Raw genomic sequence first — 22,310 nt, 5'->3', positions numbered from 1 at the left:
TTATGGGGCTTCCAAACCATTACAAATATGTTTAAACACATTTAAGCTGAAGTGACGCCGCATCATGTAATGTTTATTGCCTACGAATGCCTAGTTGCTGTCAAAAAAAAAAAATAGTCGATAAGCTGAAATGCATCTGAATAAAACTGTTGGAAACGAACTGGTACACAGACTAAAATTCTTGGTTCATGTGCCGAATTGTTTACGTCACAAGTTACTCATTAAACTCGACTAACTACTGTGAGTCATGCTAGTCGTGTGTTCCGTCATTCCGTTTCTCATGTCTTCAAATTCCGAATGAAATATGTGAACTATTGTTATATAGCTCACGGACTAATTATTTCATGAGAAGAAAAACTTGTAATCAGAAATGGAACCTTTCCGAAAAGGGAAATACAGTGTTAATAGTGCTTCCTGCAACTTTTGAAGGTCAGTACAACGATTTATGATCATTTTTCATATTCCATATGTTTGTTCATATAATCGTTATTTATGTTACTACACTAAATTACGAACCCGATCCATATTATTAAATGTTATTGTTAATGTGTTCTTAGCTTATGTTACCCCCCTTTTTTACCTACGTCAGCTAAGATATTACCCTAAGAAGGCCGTTGTGAAACACTCAAAATAAAAAAACAGACCGTGACAGTATCATGGATTGAAAGAAGACATTGTCTTACACTGAAATAGTCTGAGCTTTGTCCATGTGGGTAACCCATAATTAATATCAACAAAGCTTTTTCATATTATCACTAAATAGACCAACCTATCAGCGATGAAGTCTGAGTAATTGTTTCTTACTGGGAGGAATATTATATATGGGACGTTAAAATTAACCTAAAATACGGCTGCTAAAATTAGTAATCATAAAACCTTAAATAGTTTAATAACTGTACCCGGCCTAACTTCATTGAAATCGAAATTGCATACTGTGAGTCATTCGTTCTTCAGTGAAGATACTACTATGTTTTTTTTATTAAGGACAAACAAATCCCATCACGAGTTACCTTAATTGAGTACGTGTGTTCAGCAATTGTTTCCATAATTTTCAATATTGAATATATATATATGCTAAAAACAAAGATACAGCATGATAGCTTTCATAGTATAATTCTAAACATATTATAGTCGAAACGTGAATGACTGGCATTGAGGTTTATGTACATTGAAGTACAGCATGTATGACCTAATGTATTTTTCACCAGATGTCAGATATGGAGTTATCGGTATCTGTCTAGTTGTATCTGTCACTCACCATTCAATATTGATACGAACTACATATCAGGCTATAGTCGTGTTGCTACATGATACATACCAAAGATATGATATTATGAGGTTATCACCAAATATCCCGTTGAGTAGCTAAAAGAACACGAGCGGCGATACGACCCCACCAAGTGTCAATATTGGGCGATATGACCATTGCAGATATTTTTTAAAACGCAATGAATTAATGTCATTGATAAATTTGTTTTATTTGGTATTTTTATGAATTCTTTCATCAGGGGGAGATTTCATTTGTAATAAATATTCCGAGAAGTGCTCATTAATACGACCTTACATTTTAACGTCGTGATTCCATGTTGATCTCTCGTTTTGTCTTACTCAGTGGCAGCAAAATCATTGCTATTTAAACAGTTCGCGGGATTATTGAACGGATATGTCTGTAGTCGGGGCTTTACGAGCACAACAAAACTACATGGATTATATACAGTATGTTTCGAAGCTTTAATTAACCAATTCATCGATGAATAGTGTTGAACGTACAACCGAGGAGTGAGCCAGTACATTTATATGAATACAACTTTTAAAAGTTTACTCGTTTTATTTCATTATTTTGCTGCATAATTAAATACAGCACAAAAATCATAAAAGTTATTTTAATGCAAACGTTTGAAATAAACACTAGGTTCTTCCCCCATAAATTACCATCCGTCCTGGGTACGATACATACTCTATTCCCTGAAGCAATCTGAAAAGGTGTTTCTTCTGCAGCGCAACATCGCTTTCTTGACGCAAACGCTGGAGTGCTGGATAAGCTCACAGCAAAGAAGCCGTCGTGAATTATCACGCTGCCAAACCTTGAAGGTGTTACTTTTTCAGACTCGTACATATCCACAGTTCGAATTTCGATTTTACCTTTTATTGGCATGATGTAAATGTCGTTGCTAAGGATATTTGCAATCACACGCTGTTGGACCAAATTAATAAATGATGCAAAATGACTCACGTATTTATTTTCATATTGCACATGTTTTTCTTAGCATCATGGCAAATGTTACAGTTTATTTTTGTTCTATTCATGTATGTTAATTCATTGCTAGATGTTGTGTTAATATGATTGCTTATGGTATGTACAATATCCAATCGACTCTTACCTATTGAAAATATAAGCGGTTCGGCATATTGGTTAGCGTATTCGCCGAACACCGGGATTGTGGAAAATAATGACGCACACGTCAGCAGTCTAGGATAAATTACTAGTATTTCAATTCCAAATACACTTTACTCTGCAAGGGAAACGAGAGAATGCATTGGTATTTGATTCAATACGAGCATGCATATTTGATTGCTTGATTTCAAATTAACACGAAGCAGTACACAGTTCAAATAGATTTAGATATATAAAAACAATACTTTACAGATAAAAGATTAAATGTCAAACACATTCACTATCGAAGATTTGAGACAGACATATTAATAAACAAACGTTTATTGATTCAGTATAATATTAATAATAATATTTAAAGTTTTAAGTTCAAGTACTAATGGAAAGACCTAGACAAAATTTATAGTAGCATTCACGAAGAAATTCAACAAACTTTCAAACAGACAGACATGTTTCATGTTACACACAAAATCCAGCATGCGTTGTAATTACAACATTAGGTTATACATGGCACTATAATCTTTCAAATGTAATTTCAATAATTACTTCACCAGTTAGTATTGGAGTACCACTCTCGTACCAATTCAGTGCACATTTGATTTGACCAAAATAATCTGGTAACTAATACTGATAAAACCAAAGATATATTATTTCTCAGATGAAAATAAATAAATAAATCAATAAATAAATCAATAAATAAATCAATAAATAATTAAATCAATAAATCAATAAATCAATAAATAAATCAATAAATCAATAAATCAATAAATCAATAAATCAATAAATAAATAAATAAATAAATAAATAAATAAATAAATCATTCAATCAATTAAATGAATAAATAAATATACGGTGACCGATGTTTTTCGCGTGGATTACCGGCATTGATCTAGTCCATGCCAAGTAACCAAATGTACGAAAATCAACGAATCATATAAAGGAAAAAATATATATATAATTAATTCAATACTTTTTTGTGTATTCTTGTGTTTACTACACCACACTAAAGACAACTGTTACAAAACACGGTAATATTCGTGAGCTTTTATGCTATTAATAATATGACTAATAATATAACTCAAACTGTTACACGCTGACAACAAAATAACATCTGTTTGGGATATGAACAATGAACTGATCAGTTTTTAACAAAGAAAAACATATGAAAATAATAATTTGCACAGACAGAATCGTGCCGGAGATTGCTGCACCATGCTACACATCGGCCAAACGGATATATGGAATCGATAGCTATCGCTTTCTGCACCAAATATAACTTTGACAGGATCAAGAACTAGTCTTCCTGAATATTTCGACCAAATGTGAGTACCAGGCCACATACCAAAAGCAATCCTGACAGTGAAAACTGTGAACAATCTGTAAACACTGACTCGGTGATTCTTTGGGGTCGGCAACATAACGCTAAATTTTATGACCAGTTACAACGTATTACGCCAACTGTGATGGGACACATGTATTGTATTTGTCTGTCTCTATTTTTTCACTGAGGTCAAATACGCGATGTCTGGGTAAAATCCTCCACGGATTCGTGGAAAAGTATGATCACACCGAGAAACCGTGCGATACACTGCGACCAATGTCGATGTTTGTTTACACATAAAAGATATTTAAAATATTTAATTTAAGTATTGTATATTGTTTTTACATAGGGACATAATGGAAAACAAGTCATCATTTAAGAAATTGTCAGCGATTTCAGTAAGTTGTATATGTACCTTCGTCCTGCTTATTATCTTGACATATAATGTTCCAGCAGTCAACAATGTAGCTACGATACCGCAGCCAGCGATTCAACACACCCACGTGAGCAACCATTCTATTAATGTCAAAGAACTACCTCATCGATTGTTTGAACTCAACAGGTATATTGAATCTTGGAAAACAAATATTATCATTAAAGTTCAAGATGGGATGACTTATAGAGCGTTGAAACATTTGACTTCCACAGACAATCTGAAACGAATTTTTACAGATGTTCTGATGACAAATAGGACTTTGCACATTGGCATAGTTGGGGGGTCAATTTCTGCTAGAAATTTCAGCTATGGTAATGTACTTTCTGAAGGTCTACATAAATTGTTGGGTGTTCCAGTAAAACTTCACAATGCTGCAATCGGTGCCACAGATAGTAGATATTACGCATATTGCATAAATACTCATTTGAATACACGCTTGATGGATATCATACTTTGGGAATTTGCGGTGAATGATTTTATAAAACATGTGAAACCTTATGCGCAAGAAGAATTGACTCGTGTTGTGTTGGATTTTCCGAACTCTCCCCAGTTATTATACGTGAATTTTGTTCACGGGAAACAGATGCGTTCTAAGTCACCATGCATAAATAATGAAAATGTATCCAGTACGCCACTGAGTCTGTATTATAACATACCATCAATAAGTATGCCAGATGCATTGTGCCCAACAATCATGCAGGGAAATATTTCTCAACTCGTCGAAAGCAAGAGTGATGCTCACCCAAGTAAAGATGTTCATATACTGATGGGTATTTTTCTACTCCATTTCTTTGAAGAGGTTTTTGTAAATTTGACCAAGTCACATTTATCTTCCCCTGAACAAGTAAATCTACCCTTGAATGGTCACTCTGATTTGCCAAAACCACTTTTCAATGAAACTATTATCTATCGTCCCAAGTGTTGGTCATCTCTTCGCAGTAACGAGAACACGTCTGTCACTTTAGAACCAACCAATGCCAACGGTTGGAAACGCGTTGACTTAGAAGGGAAAACAGCTGGACGTACAGATAATAAAGTCGCCTGGGAGTCGCATTCGATAAACAGTAATATTACATTCAGTATCACAGTCAATCCTTATCAAAACCTAAACTGCTCCATTGCTATAGGAATTATGGGATGTTCACATTGTGGGAAAGTGGCAGCTTATATAGATTTTAAAAACGAATCTGAGATTATAGTCGATGGTAAATGGAATTATAAAGTAACCTTGACATTTAAAATTGCAGAAAATATAATACCTGGCACACATAATTTGACATTGGTAATGAAAGAGGCGAACAGAGATTTTCGTATAATTAGCATTATGACATCTTACCACGTTTGAGTGAATATGTATATTGCTAGGTTCATCATTTTCGAAAACAAAATCACTTTAATTGGCTCACAATTTATTATGAAATATGTGTGCAACGTTGATTATTCACATAATGTGTATTTCATTATATTTGTACAGAAAGTTTTAAATTTCTCCCCATTTTGTTGTGGAATAGGTTGGATTTTTTATTTACTAAACACTATCCTACATTGTGTAACATTTACCCCCAAAGTTGAATGTTCACTGGGCATTATACTTTGGAATAGGGGCGGCCATACTACCAAATATGCCGTTTTAATCATAACTTGTTTTTCTCTTTCATGTTTGAAACTTTTGGATCTTTAATTATATTCTGCCCGAAATTCTGTAAATCGCGTTACCTTACTCAACTATTTTCCACAAATGCGAGATATCCCCATTTACATTGCTGGTTAAAGCAATACGTTAATGATTCCAAACTCCTTTTGTTTGAAATCAAATTCTACATATTTTTCGTAACAGGCATGGAATGTTACATGAGGTGTATATGATGGTTGTCTAAAGTTTTATAGTTAATAATAAACCATGTATATGTTAATAACTAACCACAAAATATATGAAATCATGTTCGGGGTTTCAATGATCATATAATTGAAAGGATATAGCGTGATCTATTTTTGTTTGTACATATTTACTCTAAATATGTATTTAATCTAATTACTCTGTTATACATTACATGTTGACAATCTGTCCATGAACACATATGTCTAAAGCTGCGAGTGAGACTGAAGTATCATATTTATTTTACACCTTCTATTGTAGTGTATTGATCCATCAGCGGGTTGACATTTGTACATTAACGTTATTAAGCTAAAGAGCCTTATTATGTGTTAACCCGGAAGTACTAACAAACGGAGGTCATCACATCCAAGATGGCAGCCCAGAGCTGAGTTCAGATCTGTTGTGTCTGTGTATTTAATCCAGACCATCCACTGTCTTATTGAAGACAGGGACTGTTGAATTTGCGACAAGGATAATAATAATACACTTTGATCTATCTGGTAATTATGGCACTAAATATTGAATTGGGCAGAATTACACAATTATACAATACTGACACAAAATCTAAGAGAGACCCACCCAAGGTAGCATTATACTAAACATTAGAGCACTCAGGCTTCTGGTTTTCATTAAGAAGATACAAATGCATTTGTTGAAGGACGAACAAGGTGTGACATCTTCGATAGCAACTGAGCTACAAATTTTTAATATCGCAAAAAAGTCGCAAACACAAAACTTGTTATAATTAATGGTTATTTTGTCAATAAAATAATGAAAAGATACGATTGTATATTTTCAGTAAGCTTAAGAGCTAATCCTTATAGTGCTGCAGCAGAGGCCATCTCTGAGAGGGGGTAGTGGCACCCAAAGTGCCACATTTTTCCTCATGCATAAATTTGAAGGACGATATGTCTAGAGTATGAAACAGCCTGAGGACATCTTTGGAAATGCTGGCGAGCAGAGAAATTGAGGTTTTAATTTGGTAATGTAGAACCGGCAAAACAGACACTATCGGTAATATAAAATGGGGGTATAGGAAACATAAATCTTCATATAATTCCATTTAATTACTTTATCTTACAAACATATATACCATTGTAAAGCTATATTGATAGCCTTTCAGACTCTGTAAGTTATATGTTCATAGGTCATAGGCAAAGGTCACCAGAGGTCGAATTATCACGTGACCAATGGTATCACACATATTTTCACCGTATAGCATGTTCATGGTTCACTTGAATGATATTGATCAAACTATGCTTAGTAAAATACCATTTTATTTAAATAATTACAGTTTGTGTTTGACCATAGGTGTCATGTTGATAAATCAACATGTTGATAGCAACATTTTATTGTGTATCCTTCTCGAAAAGTGTTTAGCTGCTGCTAAACGAAGAAGTGATCAGACCATGTTGGCACGACTTTATTCAGTTGCAAACGGGGATCTCGTAGATGTTGAAGCACGGTACCATAGACAAAACGAGTGCTACCCGAGCTACATAAGTGATAGACACTGAAAATGTGTACCAAACTGCACTGAAGGCCCTTATTAATGAATTCCGACCAGCCATCATAAACGAAAAAAAAGTCTTCATCCTTTCAACACTGCGATCTCGCTTTCAAGAGCTTGCAACTGAAGCTGGTGTTGAGAACCCTAAGAAGTACAGGTCATTTCGTTTGAAACGCCAACTAATGCAAGAATGCCCTGACATTGCATTTGTTCCTCAACATGGCATGTTAGATCTTGTATGCTCAAGTGAAATCTCAGTGGGTGATGCTCTGTGTAAATTAAGTGACTAGGTGGAAACACTAAAGGGCACATCTGAAGAGATGGAGCAGCTAGATGATACAGAGTTACCTGAGGAGGAAACTGATGAAGCCGTAAGTGTACATAAAGCTGTCGGTATCCCACGCCAACGCTTGAGAAAATCAACTGCTCCACCACAGAATTACTTCTCTCTTGATGACATGACAATGGCCTCATTGAAAGACTTTCTAGACCCTCTCCTCTACGAGGCTATATGGTGCCTAACAAACAAAGACCTGTTTTTTTTATATAACCACTTTGGCCACTTCACAAATATCACCAAAGCATTCGGGTTGGCCATTCACCTTCATCATGAATTTGGGAGCAGGAAGCTTGTGGAACACATCTTCTCATTGGGCTACTCAGTATTCTATTCACAACTGCATTGCTTCCTTACATCAGCAGTGCTTCAGGTCAGCGTAACACAGAAAGCATAGTATGGCTCATTCGTTCAACCCCAAGTGTTGCCCAATGAAAATGGTCATCAGTGTGGGAGATAACTGCAATGGAAAGTTCAACAGGGTTTGGCTGGAATACACCATTGAAGCGACAGAAAACAAAGCTCTAAAGGGCACAGAGGGTTCATTGGCCTGACCCTGAAAGGCCCAGCACTAGCCCGATGGTTTCTTGCCAGACCCACAACTGGAATATATTCCTTTCGTTTAACCCATATGATCAGTCATAATCGAGAGTCTGCACAAGGAGGTCGTACAATCAATGCAGAGATCCGATGCTGGAACACAGATGTCACAGAGATGAAGAGCATGTTTGATGGAACCTTTTCAGACCCATTCAATCTCAGGGAGCCACCTCCTAACCTCATACATGTGGAACTGGCTGTGTTGCTTCTGCACAGGTAGAACAATGTTTGACAACAGCACTTCAAAAAGGAGTGGCCTTTGCATCCCGATTCATAAGCGAGAGATTGGTACATGCAGAAGGCCAGGATGCACGTCAAAAGAGCTTGTACGATGCATTACCCAGATCAAACATTAAGACTATGTCTGACTTGAACAAGTCTGTCAGGGTTCGTTCAAAGAATGTGTCAATTTCGGGGAAAGTGATGTACCTACGGCTACTGACAGTGAATGCTGTAAAACGAATATCTCTCTAGAGAGTGATGGCTTTCGAGAACGCCTTAGTCCCATTGAGTTTATTCACAGATGATGGTACACCTTTGTCCTGTGCAAAGTTTGATTTCTTGCACAAACTTGAAGACCTCCTGCCCGGTGATGAGAGCACTGTGGGTCATTGTGATGCCATTATCTTCGATGGACATGCCATCATTCAGATGCTTCCTCTATCTGCTACTCCGCCAAATGTCACCTTCAGGGATATTGCAGCTAACTTCATGCAATACATTATTCAGAGGAGCAACAAACATGGAAGCACTTCCATTCACATTGCATTCGACAGATATGATAAGGACAGCATCAAAAAACAGACTAGAGACAAAAGAATGGCATCAACCCAATGGCATGAATATATAAGTTTGGACTTGCAGATACCGAAAGTATGGCGTGCATTTCTCACCAGAGGACAAAACAAAGCTCAGCTTGCCAGGTGTTATACTGACTACATGACTGATCACGCAGGTTATTTTCTTGGGGAGAACCAGGTACTGCATATCAGTAGAGGTCAGATCGATGGGGCTCTGAGAATAGATAGGCAGCAATCCCTGCCCTGTCCATCAATGGCATCACCACAGGAAGAAGCTGGCACACGGATTGTGCTTCACTGGTTGTGAAGGCAAACACATCGCACTAACTAGATATATCCCTGTGCATACCCTATTTGAACAGCTTAGCCAAGAGCAGCGCAATATTCTCCTTGCTGCATACTGCCTTACTGGGTGTGACACGGTTAGTGCAATCCATGGACACGGAAAACGCACAGCCTTCAGAATTATGATGCAGAAAGCAAATCTGTTCCAGCCACTTACCAATCTTGGGGAAAAATTGCAGATATCCAGACAGCAGAGGGCTGCTTGCACTGCATTTGTAGGTGCTTTGTATGGCTTGATACTTTGCGATGTAAAAAAGCAGCAAAGCAGATTGCACCTAAGAAACTTCCCCTGACTGAAAACAGCTTCCAACAGCATATTCTACGCACTGCATATCAATTGATGATATGGAAGCAAGCAGATGTCACCATCCCTGGTATCCCAGAAGCAACAAAGTATGGATACTTTAGGGAAGCTGACAATTCCTTACAGCCATGCATGATGGATCAGGAACCAACATCACCGGGACTCATGAATGATTTGTTGTGTACATGCAAACATAATTCTTGCCACACAAACTGTACATGTATCGACAACAACCAGCCATGTACAGCGGCATGTTCCTGCGAAGCCCAACTTCGTTTAGAACGCAACGATGGTGAATGCGCCAACCCTCTAACAATAGCAGCATTATATATCGATGACAGTGACACAGATACTGATGAAGATTACTAATTACACACAGAGCAGATTTTGATGATTGCCTTATTCCCTTAACGTTTATTTTGAATGGTCCAGGATACTTTACATGATATATATGTCTGTATCCAAAGACACTCCTCTCATACAAATGATTTAATACTTGGTATTATACAATCACGAGATGACCATAAGTTACTCTAACAGTCAATACCATATTGTAAAATATTAGTAGTTTCTCAGTCTATTAGATTACTTTCTGCTGCAGGGCATCATCAACCAAGAGTTAAATTGTTTGATGTAGCACATATCTTACACATTACATTGATCTCTGCACTGAATATTATTTCTATTTCGTTTATACATTCTTCAAGGAAATGTCTGTTGAAGCTAAACTTTTGGATTAATTTAATGTATGTATGTATGTATGTATGTATGTATGTATGTATGTATGTATGTATGTATGTATGTATGCATGCATGTATATATATACTGGGAAACATATAAAACCATATTCCATGATTCATAATGATAGTCAAAGGTATACTATAATATATAGCAAATTATGACCTTTTCAAATGATATTAATTATTTATAAACATATTTCTGGTGATTATCACTACCACTGCAATTATCTAAGCATAACATATAACTATATTCTGAACCATGATATGCCTAGCGACAATAAAACCCAATTATCAGTGCACAACCAACAGTATGTTCCTGAAAATGTACTGTAAAATGACTAATTTCACGCATATTCAGTGGGTTCATAAATTCATGCTTTTATCATTGAGATAACGTGTTCTATGCTAAATTTTACATAATCACTGGGTTTTAATTTAGCGCATTTTCCAGTCAGCCAAATAAACAAAATTAAAACCCAGTGAATAATTAACCCCTTACAGTATTTGATACATTTGTCATGTGACGTTTTGTCATCCAGTGACTTTTGCCTTTGACCTATGAACCCATAATGTTTTTAATTTAACCGTGTATCATGTATGTACATTGTAAAAGTGCTTAATTTTTGTTATCAGTTCTATTACATATTTATTTCTAAGTGCGGGTCCTTATCTTTTTCACACTTTGCTCGCGATTTACAAAGATTTCCGGCTGAAATTTTACTGTTTTTCTCTACCAAAATTGTTGTCAGCAAATTTTGCCCCGATTTATTATTGATATATTGTACGCTTAGAGTTCTATGGCGAACACACACACAAACAAACACATACTTGTATTGCCATATGTTTGCAGGACTTCATTGGATACACTTTTAATATATTTAATATATAATAATAAGTATATATTAACTTTTAATTAAGTTGCGTTATGTTTGATTTAAAACACAACGATAAAATAGGATGGCGTTTTAATTGGAGTTCAATTAAACTCAATTACTGTTACAGCCTGTAATGTACCAATTAATGAAAATATTGTAATCGTGTACTTTACGACACGTCACATCAAGTGAAATTGTTCCCTTGTTGAGTTTGACTCTTTAGATTACAGCGCTCAGATAGTGTCTAACAAGAAACTATTATGAGTCTTCTTAGCCAAGCCAAGCTCACAATATGTTAAGGAGGAAGCCTACTCACGATTTTCGAAAAAGTTGTTCATAAATCGTATGACATTGTTCATTAGTTTATTATGTACAGTCATGAAGATATTATTCCATGCAACAGATTAATTTTGTGTGGTAATGATAAAATTGTTCTGATATTTTTCTGGACACACTACGATAAAGACTTTTCGTTGCCGATGTTGTGGAATTTTTTTCGTAATTTGGGAAAAAAACCCAAAAAAGAATTGATTTCGACAATTCAGAAATTTATAAATTAATAAAATTCATAAGAAATTACCGATTACACAATCATATTACAGAAAAAAGGATAATGTGCTATATTTTTGCCTTGTATTTGTCTTGAATTATGACTGACAGAAGCTGAATGAAATTCCAAACCATGTAGTGTGGTCAATAACTCATGTAGAAACAATAACTGTAATAAAACGAAAGAATTTATTGCATCTTTATTGCAGTGTTAAAATCGTTATTGTTTAAACAATTACATGGAATACAATGTTAAGAAAAAAAGCACTATTAAACACCATAATTTCAAAATAATTCAGAACAAACTCAAAGTAATACATGATTTTTCAGCCAACTGTCAAATAGACACGCACGGAGTGGACGCGGCCAAAAGTCGGCGCTAGTGAGATTCGAATGTCAACTATTTAGTCAAAACTCAAGCAGTTACTGTTCAATAACAGAAATGGAATTTTGTCACAACTAATTTGTTTACGTCACAAGTTATGACGGGGTCGGGTCAAATATTAACCCAAAACACTTAATAATATTATGCGGATTCTTGTGTATAAAGTTACACAATATCTGTGTAATACCGAGATAATTTAGACTGATGTGAACCAGTATAGTTAAATACAAATATATGCATATATATTCAGAAAAAATAATGCACACTGCTCAATCTTACAAAACATATGGTATAGTTCTCGTTCTAGTTTCTGGCAGCATCGCCCGCCCCTACTACGGTTCAGCACTAAACGCGGCCTACACCATGCACCAATACTCTGTTTGTATGAGGTGTGGGTTACGAAATTACGCACTCTAGGCACCACAGCAAAGTCGGTAACAATCCTACGACCAGAGGGAGAAACTGCATTCCCTACTCGTCACATATACCGGTGATATATACTTGTAAAATACTGGCCAGAAAAATAACAATTCTAGAAATTAACAACATAGTATAATAACGTAAAGCCCTGGACTTGCTAGTATGCGTGTAGGAATGTCCGGGACCTAACTTTTCCCCAATGTGCGTCGAATTGTATCAGTAGGCTTCGTCGACCTGGTGAATTTTGGGTAGCCAGCGACTTGGGTTCACGAATTGAAGCGTCGAATTGTAGCTTCGCATCCACAGCGCCAGGCATCCTTCCCGGTTGGACTTCCGAATAATGGGTTCGGCTCTGATAGTGCATGGATCTGCTCGCCGGATTTCAAGGTCACGAAACATGTAGACCACCTTTGTTTGTAATACCATGACGTCACATAATTATTAAATACATAATTTAAATAACAATACTATCTAGACGCCTCGTGACACAAGTTAATCATTAAACTCCGGTACCGCCCGAGGAGAAACATAATCAGAAGTGGAATGTTTTCGGAATAAAAGTAATTTGACAGTGTGTTCTTCATCGAAGGTAAGTACAATTTCTTCTCTTCTAACCATTCTTTGCCTTATTCAAATAAATTATAAACACGATCTGTGCACTTTTGGGCTCAGGGCACCTTTGTTTCACTTCGGAAAATTATGACTGACGGGTTAGGCTATGGTAGTGCATGGATTTGCTCGCCTGATTTCAAGGTCACGAATAAATTAGGTTATACTCTTTGTTCGCCTTTATTGAGTTGGTTTTATACACAAAAGCATTGTTTATTTATTAATAGGGCATTTGCCTGTCTATTTCTGTGTAGCGCGCTCACAATAATATATGTTTATCGTTCCTTGGTCTGTTCCCAAATTGCTTTTATAGTTAAGGTATTTTACGATCGTCAGCCTATCTCATCTACCAGGGAACTGGCAAGTTGAGGTTAAATTAAGGTTATAGGTTGGATGTTAGGAGTCCACCTTGAACACCGATAAATCGTTAACAGTATTGTGCCCAAGGTTAACGGAACCTGAAATACAACAGCCTTTATATAGTTTGTTTTATATACTAAAACACTGTTTATTTATAATATATATCATTTGTTTCCATATATGAGAACATCATTTATAGTTGTGTTCCGTCGCCTCTATGATATATTCTTACACAGGCCTCAATAAAATAACGATTGTCAAACACAATTTACTCAAACTCTTGTGGTGTGGGTGTATTTCCCGTATACTGTGTGGACACTTGGTGTTCCTATCCACATCACCAGCAAAAACGTGTAACAGTATAATAACAGTTTCTTTGATTTGCAGATTACCATGCATTGATTAGTTAGCTTAGAGATGCCTTCAGTCGTAGATTATAGTTTGTGTATTATCTCCTAAATATAGTAAGTCTCAGTGAAGCAAGTGACCATGGACTTGATCTAAGAATATTGATTCTGATAATGTGTGTAAACAAGTATCTATCTATATGAGTAATGTGTGGAGATGCTGCTGCTGTATATGAAGATAAGGAGTAGTATGTTGATGTAGTGACAGAAATAATGCTACAGTATGTTAAAATAATGACGTCAATGTCAAATAGTATGTCGAGATAACGTCATAGTAAATGGAGATAACTTATTTTTATATACATAGAGACCAGTTGTCGTGACTCTATGTGGTATTATAACGTGTTACTATATGAATAGCTAGCATTATGTTGATGAATGCAGTGTGTATAATCAAATATTAAATAGGTAATATTTACAAATTCCTTGCTTTATGTATTTCTTTGACGGGTGATTTTGTTTCCCTATTCAGGTTTTGTGTATATTTAATAGACGCATGTTACAGATTTTGTATTTCTCTAAAACGCAAATAACCCTTTATTATTCGAAAATATCTATTCAAAATAACAATCCGTTTTCAAGTAGTTAAAACGATGGTTTATCTTAATTAACATAATATTGTCATGCTTAATAATGCTGTGTATCTGTGTGTGTGTGGCAGTCAGTATATTTATGTTTACATTCATAAACACTCTACATGTTAGAACACATAAATGTAAACTGCCGAATCGCTTGACTAAAAACAAATAACGTTGTTTATTGACATCCAGTGACGAGACCGTCGTGTAATATATCATTGTATTAGCACACAAAACAATCAACTACTTTTTCGAAGTCTTCAAACTGTACTTGTGGCGTGTCAATGTTCTTCCTAGCGGTGTTTATTTCACAGAACTACCTTCATTGTGGTTGTTCGGCTAGGCTATTCTGACAGAACCTTTATTCAGACAATCTATTATCTGACCAAAGGGTGTTGCTATTCAGATGCTGCCATGATGAAATTTAAAATGCATCATTCTTAACTAAGACATTTTGTTTCTAGTGGCAAATTCAATGGTCTGCGCTATGCAAATTGATGAGTTGTCAGTAATTAAAACAAAAACTACTTAGTTACTAAATTTCCGTAACATGCTTATCAGACAATTTACTACCATAATAATATATGTGTATCACGAATCATTAAGATATACATTACATTACAATGATAAATATGATACAAAAATAATAAAAGTCCAAAAAAATCTTATTCCTCTTATTCTAAGGTATTAAAGCTAACGCACAAATGGACAGTTTAAATAGCTCATGACGTAACTCGTATTAAACTTCTCTACGTACACCTGATAGCAGGACGGATGGAATCAATAGCTATTACTTTCCGTGTCAAATACGTCCTATAACAAGCTAGATCGAGTGATTGTATGCATAATAGACCAACGTTTTTGTACCACTGTGCCACATAACATGGTCAGTTATGCCCAGTTGTCATATGCTACGCCAACTGCGATTGGTCGCATGCAATCACATCTATGCATTTCACCGAGGCCAAATACGTAGCTTCTTGGTAGAATCCCGTATGGGTCCATTGGGGCGTATCTTTATATTAGGCTTGCAAAACCATGCCATTTGAACGATGAACTACAGTACAATATGTTTATACAAGCGAGCAAAACATCTTTTAAAACATTTAACCTGTAATATATTATATTTTTCACTTAGGAACATAATGGAAAAGAAATCAGCATATAAAAAGTTGTCAGCGACTTCAGGAGATTGTATCTGTATCTGTATTTTATTCACTATCTAAATTAATGTTGCCTATAATGTTCCAAAAGCCAACAATGTAGCCACAATGCCGCAGCCAGTGATTGAACAAACGCACGTGAGCAACTATTATATGCATGTTAAAGAACTACCAAATCGATTGTTAGAGCTCAACAGGTATATTGCATCTTGGGAAAAAAATATTGCCTTTCAAGTTCAAGATGGGATGATTTATAGCGTTGAAACATTTGCCTTCCATTGACAATCTCCAGCGGATTTTTAGAGATGTTCTGATGACAAATAGAATTTGCACATTGGTATAGTTGGGGGTTCAATTTCGGCTAGAACATTCAGCTATGGTAATGTACTATCTGAAGGTCTACATAAATTGTTGGGTGTTCCAGTAAAACTTCACAATGCTGCAATCGGTGTCACAGACAGTAGATATTACGAATATTGCATAAATACCCATTTGAATACAAGAATGATGGATATAATACTTTGGGGATTTACGGTGAATGATTTTATAAAACATGTGAAACCTTATGCGCAAGAAGAATTGACTCGTGTTGTGTTGGATTTTCCGAACTCCCCCCAGTTAATATACGTGAATTTTGTCCACGGGGCACAGATGCGTTCTAAGTCACCATGCATAAATAATGAAAATGTATCCAGTACGCCACTGAGTCTGTATTATAACATACCATCAATAAGTATGCCAGATGCATTGTGCCCAACAATCATGCAGGGAAATATTTCTCAACTCGTCGAAAGCAAGAGTGGTGCACACCCAAGTAAAGATGTTCATATACTGATGGGTATTTTTCTACTCCATTTCTATGAAGAAGTTTTTGTAAACTTGACCAAGTCACATTTATCTTCCCCTGAACAAGTAAATCTACCCTTGAATGGTCACTCTGATTTGCCAAAACCACTTTTCAATGAAACTATTATCTATCGTCCCAAGTGTTGGTCATCTCTTCGCAGTAACGAGAACACGTCTGCTACTTTAGAACCAACCAATGCCAACGGTTGGAAACGCGTTGACTTAGAAGGGAAAACAGCTGGACAAACAGATAATAAAGTCGCCTCGGAGTCGCATTCGATAAACAGTAATATTACATTCAGTATCACAGTCAATCCTTATCAAAACCTAAACTGCTCCTGTAACCGATTGAAATAATTAGACCTTAATGATTTCATACGATTAAGAGTAGGGTACGATAGCTAGTACATGTGAGTATATGTATACCAGCTGGTGTTCATTGATACTTGAGAACCCACTATCAGTTGGTGAGAGTGACAGTTAATTAATTAGTGTTATGGTTAGTGTGTGTGAACTTCAGTTAAAACTACAGGGAAAGTAAGAATTAGGTCAAAGCCAATTATGTGGTAATGAGTATAATTAGCAAAGATTTAATGTTTGAAGATTAGCCGTAGTATATCGTAGATAATTTGTGATTTTTATTAGGAGCTTTTGAGCGTTGCTTAATTTCTTCCAGAATTACTGTGTTTACTGTTTAAGTTTCCTATACGGGGTACTATAGCTTTCTTGGTAGCTATGGGGTAACCATGGAGACCAAATTGAAGATGAAGATGAAATCACTTATTACAAGCAAGTTAATGGCTACTTAGTACTAATTAGGGCAGAAATTAATTAGAATAGCTTAATAAGGAATTGAGGTGATTAATATTAATTAGACTAATTAGACATATGATAATAGTGTATTGACGTAGGTTTCTTTATTTTTTAGTTTTATTGTTATTGATAATCACGCACAATTATCCAGATTTTCAAAGTTATAAGCACATTCCAGGCAATTTTCCCACTTTTTCAGAAACAATGGGCTGAGCTGTGTTTCACTCCATATAGGGATTGGGGAATTTTAGAGTCATTAATACCTGTCGAAAAGTACACCGTCATTATCAGATGATGGACTCCTTGACCTATGGGGTGCGTCCAAGGGTGGAGTTACCCCCAGTAAAGATACTAGCTTAGCTTGCAGGTTTGAATTAGTCAGCAGATAGTTCCCAGAGTGTCGACAGTGTTTTGGGACAGCTCTGTGGGGAGCAGTTGCATTCCTGCTTAAACCAGGAGTCAGCTGGGATGTGGTTCTCATATTCAGAGAGCTTATGAGAAGAGGAACTCAGAGAACTGTGTTTTCGGGAGATCGGACCGGAATCAACGTTTCCAGCTGTAGTTCAAGATTTCCTATGCAACGGGAGTGGGTGAATCTCACCCTGAACTTTTGGTGACTCTGTGGTGACATCAGTTCTCATCCATCAAAAGAACCGCTGACTGGTGACATCTGATGGCAGCTGTAACTGAGCTAATATAGGGTACAGTAATTCTACCTCTCAACTTTCTACTTTCAAACTGTCTGCTGAATAACACTTGTACTGTGAGTTGGGATTGATAGTCAAGTTGTGTCCCACTGTACAGAGAACTATTTCTGAATTATGACAATTGATTATGACTATTGTTCAGAATTTCTACGAATGAACTTTTGATAACATTGTTGTTGAACAGTGCCCTCAACGCTGTGCCTGAATAATCTGCGGACACACCCAGACCACGCCCATTGTTGTTGAGCAGCGCCCTCAACACTGTGCCCGAATAATCTGCGGACACACCCAGGCCAAGCCCGTTGTTGTTGAACAGCGCCCTCTACGCTGTATCTGGGTAATCACCGGACACACCCAGGCCACGCCCTATTTCGTCGTGCAGCGCCCCCAACGGTGGAACTGCACACAGAAGCTGACTGTGAGTGAGCTGTGACCTGATGTGAACATCGATGCTGAACTGTTGACATATTCATGTGTTTGTTACTTATGTACACTTGTGTTTTTTGATTGGTTGATGGTTATTGTTCATTTATTGTTGATAACATTGGCTTTGTTAGGGACAAATTAGCTGATTTTATTATTCATTGAGGGACCGATTAGCACATTTAAACTCAAACACTAATTAGCTAAGGTTAGGTTTTCTTTCTTTCCTTGATATATTTTCAGGATATCCTATCTCACATATTTATATGCATATGCTAATTATTGTACCTTTGTTTATTTTACTGAAGTAGATTACATTAAAGATTGTGGAGTTAAAGTGCCTGTGTGTGCCGCCTGGTTTTGTTGCCCCTGCTTCCGGTCTTGGTGACTATATCGATGAACCACATGTATCTTTCCTGTGCCGAGCCCCAAAATTTATCTTTCCCGTACACATTTGTCCCACTGAATCAATGATCTGTGAGGCTTTGTGAACGGTGTGTTACACTCCATTGCTATAGGAATTATGGGATGTTCACATTGTGGGAAAGTGGTTGCTTTTATAGATTTTAAAAACGAATCTAAGATTATAGTCGATGGTAAATGGAATTATAAAGTAACCTTGACATTTAAAATTGCAGAAAATATAATACCTGGTTCACATAATTTGACATTGGTAATGAAAGAGGGGAACAGAGATTTTCGTATAATTGGCATTATGACATCTTACCACGTTTGAGTGAATTCACATAATGTGTATTTCATTATATTTGTTCAGAAAGTTTTGTGGTGGAATCGGTTGTATTTTTTATTTACTAAATATTATCCTACATTGTGTAATGTTTACCCCCAAAGTTGAATGTTCACTGAGCATTATACTTTGGAATAGGGGCGGCCATACTACCAAATATACCGTTTTAATTATAACTTGTTTTTCTCTTTCATGTTTGGAACTTTTGGATCTTTAATTCTATTCTGCCCGAAATTCTGTAAATCGCGTTACCATATTTAACTATTTTCCACAAATACGAGATATCCCAATTTACCTTGCTTACGAAACGAACTGGTAAACAGACAAAAACTCTTGGTTCATGTGCCGAATTGTTTACGTCACAAGTTACTCATTAAACTCGACTAACTACCGTGAGCCATGCTAGTCGTGTGTTCCGTCATTTCGTTTCTCATGTCTTCAAATTCCGAATGAAATATGTGAACTATTGTTATATAGCTCACCGACTAATTATTCTATGAGAAGAAAAACTTGTAATCAGAAATGGAACTTTTCCGAAAAGGGAAATACAGTGTTAATAGTGCTTCCTGCAACTTTTGAAGGTCAGTACAACGATTTATGATCATTTTTCATATTCCATGTTTGTTCATATAATCGTTATTTATGTTACTTCACTAAATTACGAACCCGATCCATATTATTAAATGTTATTGTTAATGTGTTCTTAGTTTATGTTACCCCCCTTTTTTACCTACGTCAGCTAAGATATTACCCTAAGAAGGCCGTTGTGAAACACTCAAAATAAAAAAACAGACCGTGACAGTATCATGGATTGAAAGAAGACATTGTCTTACACTGAAATAGTCTGAGCTTTGTCCATGTGGGTAACCCATAATTAATATCAACAAAGCCTTTTGATATTATCACTAAATAGCCCAACCTATCAGCGATGAAGTCTGAGTAATTGTTTCTTACTGGGAGGAATATTATATATGGGACGTTAAAATTAACCTAAAATACGGCTGCTAAAATTTAGTAATCATAAAACCTTAAATAGTTTAATAACTGTACCCGGCCTAACTTCATTGAAATCGAAATCACTTATTATATCATAAATAAATTGCATACTGTGAGTCATTCGTTCTTCAGTGAAGATACTACTATATTTTTCTTATTAAGGACAAACAAATCCCATTACGAGTTACCTTAATTGAGTACGTGTGTTCAAGAGTTGTAGAAAGTCCGGCAAATGTGGCAATTGTTTCCATAATTTTCAATATTGAATATATATATATATATGCTAAAAACAAAGATACAGCATGATAGCTTTCATAGTATAATTCTAAACATATTATAGTCAGAACTCAAATGAATGGCATTGAGCTTTATGTACATTGAAGTACAGCATGTATGACCTAATGTATTTTTCACCAGATGTCAGATATGGAGTTATCGGTATCTGTCTAGTTGTATCTGTCACTCACCATTCAATATTGATACGAACTACATATCAGGCTATAGTCGTGTTGCTACATGATACATACCAAAGATATGATATTATGAGGTTATCACCAAATATCCCGTTGAGTAGCTAAAAGAACACGAGCGGCGATACGACCCCACCAAATGTCAATATTGGGCGATATGACCATTGCAGATATTTTTTAAAACGCAATGAATTAATGTCATTGATAAATTTGTTTTATTTGGTATTTTTATGAATTCTTTCATCAGGGGGAGATTTTATTTGTAATAAATATTCCGAGAAGTGCTCATTAATACGACCTTACATTTTAACGTCGTGATTCCATGTTGATCTCTCGTTTTGTCTTACTCAGTGGCAGCAAAATCATTGCTATTTAAACAGTTCGCGGGATTATTGAACGGATATGTCTGTAGTCGGGGCTTTACGAGCACAACAAAACTACATGGATTATATACAGTATGTTTCGAAGCTTTAATTAACCAATTCATCGATGAATAGTGTTGAACGTACAACCGAGGAGTGAGCCAGTACATTTATATGAATACAACTTTTAAAAGTTTACTCGTTTTATTTCATTATTTTGCTGCATAATTAAATACAGCACAAAAATCATAAAAGTAATTTTAATGCAACGTTTGAAATAAACACTAGGTTCTTCCCCCATAAAATACCATCCGTCCTGGGTACGATACATACTCTATTCCCTGAAGCAATCTGAAAAGGTGTTTCCTCTGCAGCGCAACGTCGCTTTCTTGAAGCGAACGCTGGAGTGCTGGATAAGCTCACAGCAAAGAAGCCGTCGTGAATTATCACGCTGCCAAACCTTGAAGGTGTTACTTTTTCAGACTCGTACATATCCACAGTTCGAATTTCGATTTTACCTTTTATTGGCATGATGTAAATGTCGTTGCTCAGGATATTTTCAATCATACGCTGTTGGACCAAATTAATAAATGATGCAAAATGACTCTCGTATTTATTTTCATATTGCACATGTTTTTCTTAGCATCATGGCAAAAGTTACAGTTTATTTTTGTTCTATTCATGTATGTTAATTCATTGCTAGATGTTGTGTTAATATGATTGCTTATGGTATGTACAATATCCAATCGACTCTTACCTATTGAAAATATAAGCGGTTCGGCATATTGGTTAGCGTATTCGCCGAACACCGGGATTGTGGAAAATAATGACGCACACGTCAGCAGTCTAGGATAAGTTACTAGTATTTCAATTCCAAATACACTTTACTCTGCAAGGGAAACGAGGGAATGCATTGATATTTGATTCAATACGAGCAT

The 22,310-nt window shown here is 36.1% G+C and overlaps 1 protein-coding gene across 1 annotated transcript; it reads left to right on the top strand.

The window, feature by feature from the left end:
- Positions 1-4,069: 4,069 nt before the first annotated feature.
- On the top strand, positions 4,070-5,494 carry LOC144355175 (uncharacterized). Its single transcript, XM_078010585.2, has one exon. It carries the CDS (start codon positions 4,070-4,072, stop codon positions 5,492-5,494), a length of 1,425 nt encoding a protein of 474 aa, XP_077866711.2.
- The last annotated feature ends 16,816 nt before the right edge of the window (positions 5,495-22,310 follow it).

This window comes from Saccoglossus kowalevskii, chromosome 5 (genome assembly GCF_978046115.1).
Source record: "Saccoglossus kowalevskii chromosome 5, keSacKowa6.1, whole genome shotgun sequence".
Taxonomy (NCBI): Eukaryota; Metazoa; Hemichordata; class Enteropneusta; family Harrimaniidae; genus Saccoglossus; species Saccoglossus kowalevskii.
Note: the sequence above shows the minus strand (reverse complement) of the source record. Positions and strands in the feature narration are given on the sequence as shown.

Coding starts and splice junctions, on each gene's coding strand:
- LOC144355175 (XM_078010585.2), top strand. CDS start 4,070: ATGGAAAACAAGTCATCATTTAAGAAATTGTCAGCGATTTCAGTAAGT.